Source organism: Macrotis lagotis, chromosome 7 (genome assembly GCF_037893015.1).
Source record: "Macrotis lagotis isolate mMagLag1 chromosome 7, bilby.v1.9.chrom.fasta, whole genome shotgun sequence".
Classification (NCBI taxonomy): Eukaryota; Metazoa; Chordata; class Mammalia; order Peramelemorphia; family Peramelidae; genus Macrotis; species Macrotis lagotis.
This window is the reverse complement of record NC_133664.1, coordinates 66,089,109-66,109,238: the sequence shown is the minus strand read 5'-3', so window position 1 is coordinate 66,109,238 and position 20,130 is coordinate 66,089,109. Positions and strand designations below refer to the sequence as shown.

General features: G+C 34.6%; 1 protein-coding gene across 1 annotated transcript in view; it reads right to left on the bottom strand.

Annotated features, from left to right (window-relative positions):
• Window positions 1–7,461: 7,461 nt before the first annotated feature.
• The window catches only part of APBB1IP (amyloid beta precursor protein binding family B member 1 interacting protein), a 119,646-nt gene continuing 106,977 nt past the window's right edge, over window positions 7,462–20,130 (bottom strand). The window contains exons 13-14 of the mRNA XM_074193028.1: window positions 15,926–16,029; window positions 7,462–11,059 (exon numbers count right to left, since the gene is read on the bottom strand). Coding sequence (XP_074049129.1) covers window positions 10,565–11,059; window positions 15,926–16,029 — 599 coding nt within the window. The 3' untranslated portion in view covers window positions 7,462–10,564. The remainder of the gene's footprint in view (window positions 11,060–15,925; window positions 16,030–20,130) is intronic.

Here is a 20,130-nt window from a genome sequence, read left to right as displayed (position 1 = left end):
ATTTATTATATATATATTTAAATTCCCAAAAGATATTCCTGTAACTTTTTCCAATATACTAGAACAAGTAATTCGTTTTAAGCTATCTTGTGCTAAATGAGTTCATAACTTTATTGATAGCTGCAATCTTTTTATCCCTATTTTTAGAATTCTTATTATTTTAGACTTCTCTTTAGCTTAAGAAGTTTTTAGGCATAGTTTATTTTTTGGAGTAAATTTGGCAGATGCAGGGAGAGGCAGCAGAGACAATAAGGAAAGGCAAGCTGGAGTTTTATTTTTTGTCTTGCTTCTAATGCTACCTTTGTATCCTCCAATTTGTTGCCTCTCCTAACTTTCTAGAAAATTTGGGAAAAGCAATTACAGTGATAAAGGACAAGATGTTCTTGAAGAAATAAAAATTGAGGGTTTAGAATTCCCTTCATTCTATGTTTTGTATTAGTCCTTCATATGTTCCAATTTTGACTTTTGGTTGAGTACTTCTGCTAAATAGAATTTGTACTAGGTCATGGGTTGAATCAATCTGTTCTCTCTTTTTTTTGCCTACACCCTGTACCTTCCCAACCATCATGTAAATTGTATGTCATGATTAAAGATTGCTTCTGCCAATTGAATTAATGTGGCTTTCGTTGCAAAAAATTTATCACCATTATTTACAAACAATTCAAAATGAATGTCATATGAATGGTGACTAAGTAGTGCTATCTTTGTGTACTAAAGTACAACATGATAGAAGTATTTTTCTCAAGGTGGAAACTCTTATGTAGTCTTAATTCAAATAATTTTAAAGATAAGAGGAGCTCTGGTGATAGCATATATTGAAATTGGGAGTCCCTGAGCAAAATTTCATAATTTAACTTAGGTCAGGAAATGTGTTGTATGGAGGTCTTGCCTTAGAGTCAGGAAGACCTGTGATTAAACCTTACTCCTGACTTGTCTTAGTTTGTGACTATTTGGCAAGTTACTTGAATTTTCAGTACCCTGGATACCACCCTAAGACTATACAAATGACAGACAAGTTGTGGGTCTGCCCCTGTCCATACCAAGGGAGCTCCCCACATGGATGATCTTTTTCTTTGTTTTGGAATAGTGATGATTAACAGTTTATTCTGATAGAATTAGTTATATGATAAAATAGTCATTATTTAAACCTTTTTAAAAGGTTCTTTTGAATTATGCTACTAGTTTTTCCTTCTTTGAAAACACTGATTTTACAGATGAAGAAATTTATTTCTTAGTAAACTCAAATAAATTAAGGTTGTTTATCTTATTTAGGTGTCAATCCTAGATATGTGTTGAAGATTGGATGGCAGAATCTGCTGTACGAAAAGCAGAAATGAATGATTTTTCAGAGTTAAGATTATTGAATTTTTCTATACATTTTCATGATTTAAGGGGTCATGTATTTTAAAACCTTTTGAAAGTTTTGGTAGACTTTTCTAAACAGGCTAAAACTCAGAGCCATGCTAAGAATATTGCGATTTTTCTTTTGGTATAATTAAGTTTTGACCCTGAGGAAAGGACTTGACCCTGAAAAATGTTTTTGTTGTTGTTCAGTGGTGACCCTACTTGGAATTTTCTTGGAAAGATACTAGTGGTTTGCCATTTCCTTCTCCAGTTCATTTTAAAAATGAAGAACTGAGGCAGTGCCTTCACTGTGATTTATGTGATTTGCCAAAGTGACAATGTCTGAGACTGGATTTGAACTCAGGAAGATGGATGAGTCTTCTCGACTCCAGGCTTAGCATTAGTTGGTGTCAACTAGCTGTCTATAATCTTCTAATTATATTTTAAATACAATTTGGCTTATATTGAAAAAAAAGAGAATATTGATGGTATTAGAAAATATCTGGACCACAGGCTGTAACTTAGAGTTTTTTAGTTTTTTTTTTTTTTTGCAAGGCAGTGGGGTTAAGTGGCTTCTCAAAGCCACACAGCTATTAATTGTCTGAGGCTGGATTTGAACTCAAGTACTCCAGTGCCACCTAGCTGCCCCAGTAATTTTGAGTTTTAAGAGACTAGACTAGGACTCTTAGGTTTCAAAGCCACTTGAGCAAAGTCCCACAGCCAGGGCTAGAATTAGATCTTTCTGAATACAAGGTCAACATCTCTCTACATCATGTTTCCCCTCTTCATTGCATAGAATAGATGTTTTAGGACACGTATTACCTTTTTAAATTTTTATTTTTTTGTTTAATTTTTTGTTTTTCTCCAATTACATGTAAAAACAATTTTTAACACTTTTTCTTTTTTTTTTTTAAATTGAGTTCCAAATTCTCTTCCTTCCTTCCTCCCCATTCATTCATTGGGAAGGCAAGCAATTTGATATAGGCTGTGCATGTTTAGTCAAACAATAAATATTTCCATATCAGCCATGTTGTGAAAGAAAATATAGACCCCCCCCCAAACTTAAGAAAAATAAAATAAAAACAGTATGCTTCAATTGGTATTCAAATGCCATCAGTTCTTTCTCTGGGGGAGTTGGATAGCATTTTTCATCATAAGTCCTGGATCCTTGTATTGCTGATAATAGCTAAGTCATTCACAGCTGATCATCTTACAGTATTGTTGTCACTTTGTACACAGTTTATGTCGCTTCACCTCCAGGTTTTTCTGAGAGCATCATTTCTTCTTACAGAATAGTATTATATCACAGTAACACACTATGATTTGTTCACCTAGTCCCCAATTCATGGACACCCAACTCAGTTTCCAATTCTTTGCTACCAGAAAAGAGTCACTATACATATTGTTGTATGTATAGGTCCTTTTACTTTTTTAAAACTTCTTTTAGATGTAAACCTATTAGTGGTTTAGCTAAGTCAAAGGGTTTGCATGGTTTTATAGCCCTTTGGGAATAGGACAAATTGCTCTACAGATGAATCAGATCAAAATTCCAACAACAATGCATTAATGTTCTATTTTTCCCACATCCCCTCCAACATTTGTCATTTTCCTTTTCTGTCCTTAGTAGCCAATCTAATAGGTATGAAGTAGTACCTCAAAATTGTTTTAATTTTCATTTCTCCAATCAGTAATGATTTAGAGCATTTTTAATATGGCTACTGATGGCTTGAAAACTGTTCAAATATTTTTTATCATTTATCAATTAAGAATGTACTTATTTTATTAAATTTTCCTCATTTCTTTATATGTTTGGGAATTGAAGCCTTTATCAGAGAAAATTTTTCTAATTTTTTTTCACTATTATGATTGCTAACTGTATTTCTCTTCATCTAATTCTTCCCCATGCCCCTATTTACTCTCTCCTTTCAACCTGTCCCTTCTCAAAAATGTTTTACTTCTGACTACAGCCTCTCCCAATCTGCCTTCCTTTCATTGCCTCTACCACCCCCTACTACTTTCCTGTAGGGGTAAGACCGATTTTTATATTCAATTGAGTGTATATGTTATTCCACCTTGAGCCAATTCTGATGAGAATATGATTCACTCACTCTTCTCACTTCCTCTATTTTCTCCACTGTAAAAACTTTTTCTTGTCTTTTTTATGTGAGGTAATGTGCTCCATGCTACCCTTTCCTTTCCCCATTAGTTTATGCTTCTCTGGTCTTTTAATTTTATAATTTTTAGATATCATCCCTTTTATTCAACTCACACCTATGCTCTCTGTCTATATATGCTCCTTCTAACTGCCCCAATAATGAGAAAGTTTTTATAAATTACAAATTTCATCTTCCCATGTAGGAATGTAAACAGTATAATCTTATTTTCTTAGGGCATAATATCATGATGGGCAGTTAAGTGGTTCAATGGATAGAGCACTGGCCTTGGATTCAAGAGGATGGGAGTTTGAATCCAGCCTCAGACACTTACTAGCTGTGTGACCTTGGACAAGTCACTTAACCCTGATTACCTCATATCTAGGGCCATCTCCAGTCATGCCAATTCTTATCTGGCCACTGAACCCAGCTGGCTCTGGAGGGGAAAGTAAGACTGGTGACTTAGCACATCCCCCCTCACTCAAATCCAGTTCATGTGCTTGTCATGGCATCATCTCCCTGATGTCATGGTCTTGGAGAATGAAAGACAAACATTAGGATTTTTAGGATTTCTCTTTCCTGTTTACCTTTTTATACTTCTCTTGAGTCTTGTAATTGTGTTCTTCTGCCTATGACTCCATGTTACTTGAATTTAACTTTTGACTGCTTGCAATATTTTCTCCTTGATTTGGGAACTCTGAAATTTGGCTATGATATTCCTGGGATTTTCATTTTCGGATCTCTTTTAAGAGGTGATTGGTGAATTCTTTCAGTATCTATTTTATTCTATGATTCTAGAATATCAGGACAATTTTCCTCAATAATTTCTTGAAAGATGATATCTAAACTATCTTTGACCATGGTTTTCAGGTAGTTCAATAATTTTCACATTATCTCTTCTAGATCTATTTTCCACATCAATTATTTGTTTCAATGGATCTATTTTCCACATCAATTATTTGTTTCAATGAGATATTTCATGTTGTCTTCTATTTTTCATTCTTTTGATTTTGATTTATTGTTTTTGATTTCTCAGAAAGTCATTAGCTTCCATTTGCTCAATTCTCATTTTTAAGGAATTATTTTCTTCAATGAGTACAAAAGTACTTCATTATCCATCTTTCCAATTCTACTTTTTAAGTATTGTGTTTTTTCTTCAGTGATTTTTTTTGATACCTCTTTTTCCCTTTATTCAGTTCTGCTTTTCAATGCATCCTCCTCATTATTTTTTTTGGGGGGTGCATCTCTTTTACCATTTGGCTTAATCTGTTTTTTAAGGTTTTATTTTCTTTAGTAATTTTTGTGTCTCTTTTACAAAGCTGTTGACTCATTTTTTTTTTTGGTTCTTGAAAGGCAGTGAGGTTAAATGACTTGCCCAATGTCACATAGCTAGGTAATTATTAAATGTCTGAGACTGTATTTGAACTCAGGTCCTCCTGACTCCAGGGTAGGTGTTTTATACACTGTGCCACCTGGCCCCATTGACTCATTTTTCGTGATTGTCTTGCATCAATCTCATTTCTCTTCCCAATTTTTCCTCTTACTTGATTTTCAAAATCCTTTTTGAACCCTTCTATGGCCCGAGACCAATTTGTATTTTTCTTAGAGGCTTTGGACATAGGAACTTTGACTTTGTTATCTTTTTCTAAATGTATAGTTTGATCTTCCTTGTCATCAGAATATCTTTCCATGAGCAGAATTTTTTTTTGTTGTTATTTGTTTCGGTCTCTTTCCTGGATTTTAACTCTCAGTTAAAGTGAGACTACTTCCAGGGTGGAGGGTGCAATGTTATAAGCTTCAGGGTTTTTGTGCCACTGTTTTCAGAGCTATTTCTAGAGACCTGCTAAGTATTAGATCTTCCAAGATGGTTTGATTGGAAGAGAGTGTTTACTACTATCCTGGCCTGTGCACTGATCTCTGAGCAACTATAAGCTCTCTTTCTATACTGAATCTTTGACAAGGATCTCCACTCCCCTAAGACTGGCAAACCCTGGAGTGCCAGTGCTCCTCCTTGTCCTGGTACTGCTACCCAGGCCTGTGGCCTAGATCTGGGTTTGGGCAAAGCAACAGAATCCTGCTCCAGTGCTAGCAAAGTCTCCCTGTAGTTTCCAGACTGGTTGTTCCACCTCCTCTCTGTCTGTGGACTCAGAGCTCTGGAAGCAGACATTGCCTGGCATATTCAGAGCTCCCAAGGACTGCTCCTGGTTTTTTACTGACTTTTTGATTTGTCTTTGGCTGGAAAACTATTTCACCCTGTCCTTTTGTGGGTTCTGCTGCATTACTTAAAGATGTTTAGAGGGTTTTGGGGGAGAGCTCAGACAAGTTGCTGCCTTCCCCCCACCATCTTGGCTCCCCAATATGTTACTTTTCAAATCTTAGCTGTCTGTACACTATGACATAGTCTCATGTCAAAAGATTTAAGATGATAAACTGGAAGAGTATGCTGGCAAATTTGGGGTTTGGAAAACTTAAGTGACGCAGTGAGCGCTGAGTCTAGAGTTAGGAAGATCTGAGTTCAAATCTATTCTCAAGACCCTGTGACTGTTTGCCTGAGTTTTTCCTCATCTTTTAAATAGAATCCTAATGGTACCTACTACCTCCAAGGATGATGGTTAGGATCATATGTGATAATAATTATAAAGCACTTAGCAAAGTGCCTGACCAGTTGTTATTATTATTATTATTATTATTATTATTATTATTATTATTTTTTAGGTTTTTGCTAGGCAATGGGGTTAAGTGGCTTGCCCAAGGCCACACAGCTAGGTCATTATTAAGTGTCTGAGACCAGATTTGAACCCAGGTACTCCTGACTCCAAGGCCGGTGCTTTATCCACTACACCACCTAGGCGCCCCCAGTTGTTATTATTATTAAAACAAAATAAACTAGTTTTATTTTTAATGATAGTACATTTCCATCATTGTGTCGGGTATTAAATACTACCCCTATATTTATGTTATAATATAGTAATAAAAAGTTTTTAAATAAGCTTATTAGAATTTCTTCTTCCTCTTCCAGTAAAGCTTTTATTTGTTCTATTTTTTTAGGTTCATTTTTTACAGCAAGTTCTTCAGCATCCTTTCCAGAAGCAGTCAGCAGCAGAGAAAGTGGGATATTCTTCACCTACCCCTTTATGGGCAAAAGATCTCAAAGTTAGCTGTTCTTCCTGATGAAAGTTAGTCTGAATTAGGATTACTTTTTTGCAGTGGATTTATAATATAATAATGAGAAATTGGTAATAAGAAATTACATATTGATGAGTCATAGATTTTTATAATGAAATATAATTACATGAGAAATAAGCATTTATTTAGCCAAAAAAGATTAATCCTGAGCTCCTCCCACTGAAAATTGTTCAGATCTTTGTCTTTTAATCAATAAATTGGAATGACTATAGCTTCCTTCTAGTAAATCATTTGAATTGTTTTCAATATTGAAAGAATTTTAAGATAACTCTTTAGTTAATGAAGAAATGTGCTAAATCCTCATGGGGAGAATGCAAACAATAGTAAAAAAAAAATGACAAACATAGTGCTGGCTCTCTATCATCTCATTTGCTCAGACAAAGTATAAAACATTCTTACCCTCTAGGTCTTTTAGGAAATTCACAGCTTTGCATACCTGAGTTGTCACTGTGACTGCTTTCTGCCAGAAAAATACCCATCTCACATTACTAATTGCCTCTACAAAATCCTACATTAGATGTCACATTTTAGAAAACATTTTATTTTATGATTCAAATAAGAATTAGATTTATTAATAAGTATAAAATACTAATAAATAGACTGGAATTTATATGTAGGACCAGGGTGAATAATGACTGGGGTGAAATATGTTTTATATGAATATTGCTAATGTAATTATTGTGAAATGACATTAAATGGAACAGTGTTTTGTAGGCTTTGCCTCTATTTGAATGTTTTTAGGTTTTAGAAACAAAATTTAAAGACCAGACTCCATAAATTAGATAAGTATATTTTTTATTAGAAAAAATATTTTTCTTCTCAAGTTCTCTTGATGAGCCAGACATTAAGTCTAACCTTAGAAATATTTTATCTTTATACAAAACTTATTCAGTGGATTTTCAGCTTGTTTTTATTTTGTGAAAACATGTGGTCCAGCAGGCCTTAGTGCTGGCAGAGATGCAGGATGGGTTGGTGCTGGTTCCTGAGAAGGATTCAGACCCCAGAATCAGGGACATGGATCCAAACTGGACTCCTTTCTGCTTGGTTCTGCATTACCGCCTCTCTTGACTCCCAGGTTTCAGATCTTGGGCTTTTCTTTGGTCAGCAGCCTTTGTCTTTGATCTGTTGATTCTCTTCTGATGAATTTTATGATACAGCCTTCAGCATGCCACTTCCTTTGACCATATAACCAACATCTTACCCATCCATGCTTGGTACAGTGAAAGACAGAGGCCTCGGAGTTAATAGAAGCATATCCTGGGGCTGTCTCTGTTACTACCTGTCTGAGCCTCATGCATAAAAGGTTGGTTGGATTAGATGATTGTGGAGATACCTTCCAGCACATTTTAGTGCTATGACTACAAAGTCAAATTTATGTACATATATAAAATTATTCACAGAACTCTAAAAACAAAAATTTTTATAGTATTTACATTTTTAGAGTAAATTACCAATCAATCCAGTTAGCAGTGTTGTTACCACCACCTACCTAGGACAATCATGAAGGGGAAGGTAATTCAAAAGACCTTTAGAGGGAAATTTAGGATTCATTTCTAAGCCATGGAGCATTTTAGATAAGATAGAAATCTCTTTCTCCCTTAGGTTATAGATGGACAGCAGGTTATCCATAGTAAAAAGGTCTAGGGCTGAACATTTGATACATTGAGTTGTGATAGCCAACTGGGAGGGAGCTGACAGAAAAAAGGAGGAGATTCATCACCATGGGGACATTCAACTTTTACTTCCAGTAATTACATAGAAAAATAACAAAAAGTTGCTTTAATACATTGAACAACAACCAAAAATGGGTCTGAGACAAATTCAAGAAAATCAGAAAAGTACAGGTAGAAGAAACCTTCTGATAAGGGTCTATGTAGTCTTAGGGAGTTTGAATCGACAGGACTCTTAAACTTGCTTGGAAGCAAACTTGTACTCCAAAGGTCTTCTGGGAACTAATTCAATTTATCCTTTGTGTTAAGTAACATATTATTTTAAGTTAGAATGGACTTCAGGGGTTATGTAGTCTGACCTGCTAATTTTTCAGATAATGTGAAACTGAGACCATGTCCTCAGTAATTTTGAACAAACCCTTCAACAAGGTCATAAAAGTTTTATTAAAAACAGGAGAACCAGAATTTAAACTTAGATCTTCTGATTCCAAATTTCTTGTTCTTTCCTCTAAACTGTGCTGCCTGGCCAACAGGAAGAGTCAAGAAGGGAGGTGCTATGGGTGCCCTCCCTTATTTCACTGTGTTTGGGTCAGGTATCAGGAAAAATGAGTGTTGTTAATAATTAATAGCTTACTGAAATTTATTTCACTTTTGGGAAATCACACATTTTAATTAGTTTGGTTGTTTGTGGTCCTCCCAGAATCATATATTGGCAACTGGTAATTTTCTAATGGATTTACAGCATTTAAAGAGGAATTTTGTATATATATATATATATTAGTTATTCTTTGTCCTTTTGTGAAAACATGTTCATAAAATAACCAAAAAATCCTCATAAATTATAATTTAATAAATATATTGAAATATAATCATGTTTCCCTCAACTGTGTTTTATAAAGGCAAACTGATAATATTTAATAATATTTAATTAGCATCCAGGTTAAAAACTGACAAGCCTGAAAATTTTTTATTCATATTTAAAAATAAAAAATTACTTAGATCCTATATACTGTGTGTACTTTGCAAGTAAAATGAAATTCAGTTAATTTTCTAAACTTCATTTTTCATATACTAAAATGGAGATATCATTATCTTTCTAAGATTTAAAAGATGACGAGTTTAGGAAGTGTAGAACTTTAGTGATGGTTAATTCAGAAATTAAAATCTCTTTTGTGTTGTTCATACATGAAAAACCATGCACAGTGCAACCTAAAATGAAATGGGCAGTGAACTAAAAATAAATCAAATAAACTGCCTTTTAAATTTCTTTTGTTTTCTTAGGAATATGCCTGGAGAAACTTGAATAATTGCTATGGGTAAATGCAGTTAAGAGTTGATGATAACACTGAGAAATGTGACCAGAATTAATAACTGTTTAAAAATTAAAGGGTTTATTATATTATAAAATACTTTTTGTTTATTTTTCCTTCAGCAAGACAGGCTCAACTCCCTCCAGTAACTCAGGCTCAACTTATCTGCAATTTGTGATTTTAGAATTTTCTGGGATACTGGGAGGCTAAGAGGTTTGCTTTTAGCCAATACCAGATGCTGGAATGATGGACACTGAAGATCTAACCAATTCTAAAATTCTATGACTCCAAGGCCAGCTTTATGTCCAGTACACCATGCTGCCTTATCATCTGCAAAATGATACTCTGAGAAACATAAAGATCAAACATTTTCCTTTTAGCTTTTAAATACAGAATTATCAGCTATTATTTCCTCTATAGCATCCTCAAATTTGTATAGCCTTAGTTATTAGATACACAGTATTTCACAAGGCAATCTATTCCATTATTAGAAAGCTATCTCAGAATAATCTTAGACAGGGCTAAGCTCTACTCCTCATAGTTTCCACATTCTACCCTCTAGACAATGCTTCTATTACATTTTAGGTAGTTTTTCTATTATAAAATGATACCTAGAACGTAATTTTAGTCAATTTAAAAATCAAGGGTATATTCAGCTGAAGTGCAAAGATGAGAAAAATTTATATTTAACCACATCAGTAAGTCAGTTCTAAAAAGGTTAATGACTGAATGACTGAAAATATGTACATCATTTATACTTTGAAGTCAATTTTTCATAAAAAAACAATTACTGAGTTGTCTCAAGAATTCAGGAATTAAAATACACAATTAGAAAAAGGTTAACTTATTTATGTAGAAATATTTTGTCATGTTTCTCTTCCAGAAAACTTAAAAAAACCTTTCAGGATAGGTTGCCTCTCTTCTTTTGCAAAGCTTTCATCAGATCAGACATAAAATCTTGTTCCCCACTTGTACCCCCAGGAGCTGGTCCTCGATTCTCTAGCCTTTTAGGAGGCATTGGAGCCTTTTTAGTGATAGGTGGGGGAGGTTGACTTGGTTCTGTGGACTGGACTGGTGGAGGTGGTGGAGGAGGTGGTAATGGAAATTCATCACCACCACCAACTGTAGGAGGTGGGGGAGGCACAAAGTTGGGAGGCTCTTCATTAAAATCTGGTGGTGGTGGAGGGAGCAAAGCCTCTTCCATAGGTGGTGGTAAAGGAAAATCATCCTGAGATGATGGTTTGGAGGGTATCATGGATTTGGGGGGCATCTGAGACACTGAATTCACATCAGAAGACCGACGCTGTGGTGGTGGTGGTGGTTGCAGGTGAGATTTCTTCAGGTGACTGGCTGGAGGTGCTGATGCATCATATTTATTAACTACTGGCTTCTTGTCCTGTAAAAATACATTATTTATGTTCCCACAGAAGAATAAGTTTGTCAAAACATTTCAAGTCTATATAATGTAAGCATATTTCTAATGTAGTGCTTTTCACATTTAAAAACTCATAATTCATTAAGCTATAACTTAGGATTCATCTTTACTCTTGGAATGCCACTGAAGTTACACTGAGAATTGCTGGTCCCCACTCCCCTGTCAGAAACTTTACCACCATTATAAACAACATTTTTAAAAAATACATTAAGGAACCCAGGGAACTTGAGTGACTTATTCAACTAAGGTCAAAGGGCTAGGCAATTCTTGAGCACAGTTGGAATTTGAACTAGGCTTTTTGACTGCACATCCAATGTCCTTTCCAAATACAACTTGGGCTAATGAAAATCTTTCTGGGCCTCTTTCTTCATCAATAAAATGCAGTTTATAAAATTTTCATACTTCTCTAATAGAGTTATGAGGAAGGCATTTTGTAAATCTTAAAGCCTTATGTTAGTGTAAGATTTATATTAAGATTTAATAGGAAGAAGGAAATATCTCATTGGATAGGACAGTTTACTAAGATGACTTATGATGGCCTTATGGCTTTCATTTTTGGTTAGCATAGAGCTGACTAGCTAAAGGAGTGAGTCCAGTTAACAATGAACTTAAGAAATCAAGTCTCAGGATTTGTATAACATTTTAAAGGTTGACTGGGAAAAAACTTAGTTATTTGCTGTTTTCTCATTCTTTTCTCTCTGCTCACCAAAATTCTGTCCCTAAAGCAAACAAAACTAAACTATACGTAGTGAATGAATGACTTCCCCCCGCCCATAGCCCACAAGAGCTCTTTGTTTTATAAATCTCTAATGAACTTATATGTCTTTTCTCCCTTCTAGATGATAAATTCCATAAATAGATAATTATTTTATCTAATTGCACTCTACCCACAGAAGGCTCTTAATAGATGCTTAAAATAAGGATGACAAGCCTTCCAGATCCCATTTGATTCATTCTGGCACAAATGTCCTACTCTTATTACAACTCAGTGGGTGGCAAGGAGAATCATTTCTTAGTAATTTTGTTTTTGTTTTTGTGGGGCAATGAATTGAGTGACTTGCACAAGGTCACATGGCTAGTTAAGTATCAAGTATCTGGGGCTAAATTTGAATTCAGGTCCTCCTGACTCCAGAGTCAGTGCTCTGTACCACCAAATTGCTCCTCTGAGTTATTTTTATGAGAATTTAGGGGAAAAGGACAATTGTCCTGGCAAAAATAAAAACCCTATTCTCCATCTATCCTTAACTACGTCTATCTCTACTTCAATTTATCTTCTCATCAAGTCTGGGAATCATAGTCAATTAATATTTATATAGCACTTTAAGGTTTAAAATGCTTATTTCCTAGGGCTATAGACTTTATAAGGAAGCTTTGTAATCAGGAAGCCCTTCAACTAGTGAACTGGTTTAGTGGACCTCTATTTGCTTTTTGGAAAGATTTTTTTACTCCAGGAATTGGAAGAAGTGGTCTTTAGATCTTAAGGTCATCTTATATCTAGAAGAGGCCATTGTGCCCAACTCCCTCATTTAGCAAATGAAGAAACAGGTTCAGAGAAGCCTTGCTTCATGCTTAGACTATTTTCTGAGTGTCCTTGGGGAGGCTGCTCTCTTTCAAGGTCCACATGAAGAATAGATCAAACAATCTATGGTACCTAAGAATTGTGGTAAGAATTAAATAGATAGAAAATAAGAGTGTATAAAATAAAACTAATTCAAGCAGAAAGTATTATTATTCCTTTCACAAGTCAGAGTATCAAATATGGTTAAAGGCCCAGTAAGGATCCCCTTTGGTGACTGGAATGTAGAATAATGATTGATATTTACATAAAATTTTACTCAAGCTTTTTAGCTATGTTACTTCCTCTAGAGCAGAGTTTCATTTTTAAATAGACTTGTAATACCATGTAATGACCTCTCTCCATTGAGTATCAAATTAGACTTTTTTCAAGAAAATGCCTTTTTATTTTTTCTTTCATTTATTTTGTTTGCATGGATAAGCTAATTAACTGTTTCCTTTCCAATCTATGCAGCTTGGAAACTGATGTTTTCAAATTGTTAAGTTATTTCTATTCTAAGATAATTTTATTGCTCTAAAATTTTAAATGATTCTTTTTAACAGGTGTTATGAAAATCATTAAAATTATAATAATAAAAAAATGAAATTGTCAGACTTGAAAGAATAGCCAGTATATTAAACAAAAACAAAATCCAGAGGTTTCAAAGTCTTTAGAAATTTCAAGAGGCCCAATAAGTAATAAAGTTTTTAGACTCTGTGGTGGTTCCCAAATTCATAGTCAGATGAACAAGGGAGAGAGGGGGGAACAAAGTGAAAATATATTGAAGCATTATGTTATATTATACAGTATATTTGGTATAAGAACTATGGGTATGTTGCTGTCAAAATTATTTAAAGTTATTTTTAAAGCTGACATTCTAGATTATGAGAAGTATTAAATGCAGCTCTTATCGACAAATGAGGTGTTACAAAATCCATTAGCAACTAATTTACAAATATTAGCTAGATTTAAATCAGAGTTCATTAATTTATTCTTCTCTATGAAGACAAGACTAATAGAGACTATTATAATTTCTAGACACATTTGAGAATTTATTTATGCCCCATCACCTTGGGATATAATATTAATATATAATATAAAATGGAAAATAAAATTATCAGAAAAGCCTAATATAAAAGAAAGGCAGTCAGGTAGTATAGAAGATAGAATATATGACTTGGAGTTAGGAAGAGCTAAATTCAAATCTTTCCTTTGTGTCCCTGGGCAAGTCACTTAACCACTATATACCTCAATTTATAAATTGAGGTAATTATGAAATCTGTAAATTTATAAATCTAGAAACTGGGAATCTATAAATGAATCTAAAAATTCTAGCAGTGCTAGTTATAGAGGTGCTTAGATATAAACTTTATTAATTCATTAGCTTGATTTATTCAGAACAAAGAAGTAAAAGTCCCCAAATAGACTCAGTTTTTTCTTCCAAAGCCTTTTTTATGACTCCTTAAAAGTTTCTTGCCTGTATGTGGGCCGGAAATCTTCATTCTTGTACTAAACCTTGCATTAGACCTACCTAGTTGACAAAATGTACTAGTGTCTCTCAACTTGAATGACAGCTTACACATCTGTTTCTACCTTGATAACTTTAGAAATAACTAATTTTGATGGAATATGATATAAATAACTAAATATGTAATTCAGTCTGTAATCTTGAAAGAAAATGCATAACATGCTCCAAATTTCAAAATGAATGCTAATTTAATGTCATAAGTATTCCATTCCCCTAGTCTATGATGTTTACTCATTATTTGTAAATTGAGCCCTTTTAGTCAGACACATGTTTTTTCACTATGCCAGAAGATGTAAATAACCTGAAAATGAGATAGTTCATGTGTAGAGACTAAGACTTATAGATAATAATATGCAATACTGAAGGTATTTTGAGTTCTGAACAAATACAGATTAACTGGCATATTGGAGAATAATGTGTCAGATCAACTATAAATGTCCTTTTTTTTAAAAAAGAGAATTAAACTAAAAACTGTTTTAACCCATATTCCTAAGATGTGATAAAATATATTAATTAATTTTGAGGCCTAAATAAGTCCTGGGACATTCTAAGTGTAGGTTGAATTAAATGGTTTCTGAGGTCTTTTCCAACTCAGACCTAAAGCGCAGGATTGTAGGGCATACTCCTCGAACTAGTTGCTTTTATAAAGTAGTGTTGGGTTTATAGAACTATCCAGTTCTCTCTCTCTTTCTCTCTCTCTCTCTCTCTCTCTCTCTCTCTCTCTCTCTCTCTCTCCATATATATCTTTATCTATCTCTATCTCTATCTCTATCTCTATCTCTATCTCTATACCTATACCTATACCTATCTATATCTATATCTATATCTATATCTAATCTATATCTATCTATATCTCTTTCTATATATATATCTATAGCCAGAGTTAGGGATAGGAATCATACTTTCAATGGCCACAGAGCAGAGTTTTTCTCATCTGCAAAACTACATGATAGGATAATGGACCCTTGTTTGTACTTTCTTTATCCTGTAAGTACCTAAGCAAAGGGATTTACTACCTTGATTTTATCTTAGTCAAAAAATTTCGTTTTGACACAATAGACACTTCCCAACAAATATTTAAATGTCACTCCCCCTGCCTCAAAGTACATTATAGGCACATCATCATCATCATCATCATCATCATCATCATCATCATCATCATCATCATCATAATAATAATAATAATAATAATAAACAGTGTTGGATTTTATTTTTTACCCTTGGATGTTCCATAGTAATCTCAGGATGTATGAAATGCTTTTAAAATGTTCTCAAAATGAACTAATTATAATTCCATAATTCCATTCTGATAAAATGAACACCAAGCAATTTGAAAAATTGAGCATATGAACATACACCATGCAGCTCCTCTAGGATAAGGATAGTGTGATAATGTAGAGTGACAGGATAACACATCTCCACACTTCAGTGTCACATCTTATGACAAAAGTTTGGTCTAATTGATTTCTTTCTGGCATATACATACATGTCAAAGAAACCTTTGCTGATGATCTTGTTTATCTACTGTGGAGCTCAAATGATATCTTCATACTGTGCAATCACCACACATGAAATGAAAGAATAAAACTTTTAACCAGGTACATATATGTTTAAGATCTGAAATGGCCAATAAAGCAGTTTTTTGTTGGGAGAATTTTTCTATTTTTTATTAGAAAACTTGTAAAAATTAAGAAAATTCTTATGAATCTGAGTATTGACTTCATTTGCATGAAGTTACTTGTACCTTTGTTGCATCAATGTTTTGTTGGGCCTCTTGGAAAATTCCACCAACAGAATGTGTAGGCTGAGAGATCTGTCCATTAGGTTGTACGGTGCTTACTGTATGTCCTAAAAAGAGAGAAAAATCAATGTTTTTTTTCCACTATGCCAGAGGATGCAAATAACCTGAAAATGAGATAGTTCAAGTGTAGAGATTAAGACTTATAGATAATAATATGCAAAACTGAAGGGTATGTTTGAAAAATTTGTGACTGTAACACAGTATTTTGTAAGAAGTTCAACAAAAAATTTTTAAATGAAATCTTTTTTTTTAAGGCTTTTTGCAAGGCAATGGGGGTTAAGTGGATTGCCCAAGGTCACACAGCTAGGTAATTATTTAAGTGTCTAAGGCTGGATTTGAACTCAGGTCCTCCTGACTCTAGGGCTGGTGCTCTATCCACTGTGCCACCCAGCTGCCCCCGAAATCTCTTTTTTTTAAAGAAAATTTTGATCAACTATGATACCTGGAGAATGACGTGCTTAGATTAAGTTTGAACTACCTTGTCTACAGTGTGAAAATCCTTTCTATTTCAACCCTTGTTAATGAAGATTTAAATATATTAGTTTACTTTTATACCTTGATAAATGTTATACATATTGAATATTATTAAATATTTTTGATCACTAAAGATATTCAAGAATTATACTGTAAAACTAGATATAGAGTTTATAGGAAATTCATCTGACCCTTAAGATACCCTATAAGTTACTGTGAGGGAAAAAAGCTCTGATCTGAAGTCTATTTTACTATTTGTGTCATTCTCCTGAAACTTTACTTGAGAATTTAATTCTGATTTTACTATATTTAGAGCACTCAGCTACTGGATTAATTCAGTGGTTTCATGGAGATCACTATGTGAAAACAGATTGATCGGAGATATATTTAGCAACTACTCTGTATTCTATGATCTTTTATTTTCAAATAGATATCTAATTATTTCTTCTACTAGCTTTCAAAGTATTAAAGCTACTTATGAAATATGTAATTTTTAATTTGGGTAATCTTTGCTCTAATTTCCCCCCCCCCCTTCTTGCAACACCTCATAGTCGTTGAGTTCTCAACTATAATAGATTAATGGGTATGTGAAAGTACTGGCCACTTTTTTCAGTATTTTAGGAGGAACAACATGAGATGTTGATGATTTGTTCCATTTACCTGAAGTGGGCAGAACCTGGAAGAAGGGATAGAAACTCTAAAGAAGCATATGTAGACTTGAGATAAGGAAGAACTTTCCAATTGTACGAGTTGAGCAGATGTGAGAGATTGTTTCAGTAGAGAGTAGTTTGTAACGTGTCCCAGCAAAGGCTAGATAATTTATTTATTGGGTATGATGTAGTGGAAGTTATTATTTATTTATTCACTTATTTATTTATTTATTCTTAATTTTGTACAAATGATTTTTTTATACATTACTAAAATATTCTTGTTTAAGAGTAAACATAATACCCCCTTCCCCCCCCAAAATATAGACCTGCATGGGCAATAAAATAAACAAAAGAGAAAAAATTAAAATTGAAAATAATATTAATAATTATATCAACCATTAATTATTAATAGCATTAATAGCATTATTAATGTTATTATATATTGTATGTTAATAATTAATAATTAATAAATTAATAATGTCAATATTTGGGGCAGCCAGGTGGTGCAAAAACAAAAACCCCTATAATAATAATAATAATAATAATAATAATAATAGTAGTAGTAGTAGTAGTAGTAGTAGTAGGGGCTGCCAGGTGGTACAACGGACAGAGCACTGGCCCTGGAGCCAGGAGCATCCGGGTCCAAATCTGGTCTCAGACACCCAACTATTACCCAGCTATGTGGCCCTGGACAAGCTACCTAACCCCATTTGCCCTGCAACCCCCCCCCCCCAACAACAACAACAACAACAATAATAATAATAATAATAATAATAATAATAATAATAATAATAATAAATGTGCTTCAGTCTGTGTTCCAACACCTCCAACTCTGTCACAGGTGGATCACATTCTTTAGGATAAGCCCATCACAAAAAGCGAGGAAGTTATTTTGCGGGGTAGAAATTAGACTGTATGGCTATTGTCGTCCTTTCCATCTCTGAGATTCTATAATTGGAGTACATTCAACTTTTAAAAGGAATCCTTGCTTAGTTTCTATCTTCCTTAAGCTTTAATTACATATAATACTTGCTCTGATTATTCAGGAAACACTTGTAGTTACGAAAACAAATAAAACAAATCCTATTTATGATGTCTTTACTATTCTCTTGTGGAAGTATTTTATATATATTTCTTTCTTTCTTTCTTTCTCTCTCTCTCTTTCTCTCTCTCTCTCTCTCTCTCTCTCTTTCTTTCTTTCTTTTGGATTTTTGCAAGGCAATGGGGTTAAGTGACTTGCCCAAGGTCACACAGCTAGGCAATTATTAAGTGTCGGATACTGGATTTGAACTCAGGTCCTTTTGTCTCCAGGACTGGTGCTCTACTGCCCAGCTGCCCTTCCCCCTCGAAATATATTTTTAAATAATCTTTTTTACTTTCTCTAGAAATATGAAGAAATATTATTTCTCCATTCTAAAACTCTTTCCATACTTTTCCCCTGGAAAAGTGGGAAGAGCAAAGGCTGGGGCAGGGGGTCCTTCCAACTAAACTTAACTCTTGCCTAGATGGAAATCATTTCCTTTCCACCTACTAAAATTCCAGTTTAAGAAGCTGATTACTGGAAGGAATTCTTTCTCAGTACTTTCAGTTCAGGAATGAATGATTCCTGAATAAATCATATACTAAATGCTTATTAATAGCCAGCACTATGTTTAATTCTTTTTTTTTTTTTTTGCAAGGCAAACTGGGTTAAATGGTTTGCCCAAGGCCACACAGCTAGGTAATTATTAAGTGTCTGAGAGCAGATTTGAACCCATGTACTACTGACTCCAGGGCTGGTGCTTTATCCACTATGCCACCTAGCTGCCCCCTTGTTTAATTCTCAGGATACAAATCAAAAATCAATAGTTCCTGCTCTCAAGGAGGTCACATTCTAAAGGAGGAGACAATATATGTGGAAGGTTTCATCTCCAAGTCAGATGGAAAAGTCCTCTGGTCCTTAGGATATGGTGGCAAAGCAAATGTTAATGTATCTTATATAATAATAAAATAATTGCTTCTGATTTAGAACTATTTGATAGTGACGTTCATGATGTGAACTTTTTTCTGGGTCTTTAGTATAGCACTGGCAGGACTGGCTGCCAGGTGTATCTCCACTGGAATTACTTCCCAGGATTATGACTGAAGATAGTTGACTGGAAGCTTTGCTTTACTCAGGGCTCTTGGGTTCAGGGCCCTGAGCAGTGTCCATTGTGATCTGAAGGGAAATGGTAGTCAAATGGTGGTTTAGTTTGTCTAGAATATGCCGCCTCTTGGTTCTTCCTTGAGGTGCCTTGCAACTTCAACTTTGCCAGCTTCCTTGACCTATGGGGAATTTGGTTGGCAGTTGGTGGGCATAGCTGACCCCTTCTCCACAGTTGTTTCCCTAGATAAGGGAAGCAATGCCAGTGGAGATACACTTGGCAGCTAGGACTCCCGGGTTTATTTGCCTATTGGTGGCAGTTGCTTAATAGTTGTTACTGGTTGTGATGAGGAGAGAACGATATCTCTCTCCACAATTATCTCATCCTCTCAAAGTTGACTGTGGAGATTAGAAGTGGGTCTGATAATTTGGGAGTTATAGTTATTCCAAAACTCTTGGGCTCAGGGTTTTGCATTGTCTACATGAGAGTTTGAGGGAAATGGCAGTCAAGGTGGTAGTGGTGGTGGTTTGGCTAGTTTGGTTTATCCTACCTTCAGTCTCTCCCCCAGGTCCTTTACTGCTTCAACTGAGGTTTATCTTTTTTTTTGGTTTGTTTTTCTAAGAAGACTATGACATCAGAGAGGTTATGCTGTGACAAACACGTGAATTGGATTTGTGTGTGTGTGTGTGTGTGTGGGGGGCTGTCCTAAATCACAGGCCTCATTTTCTCCTCTAGAGTTATCTGGGTCCAGTGGCCAGATCTGTGTGAGGACAACTGGAGATGGTCCTGATGTAGGGCAAACAGGATTAAGTGATTTGCTCAAGGTCACACAGCCAGTAAGTATCTGAGGTCAAATTTGAACACAGATCCTCCTGACTTCAGGGTTGGTGCTCTACCCATT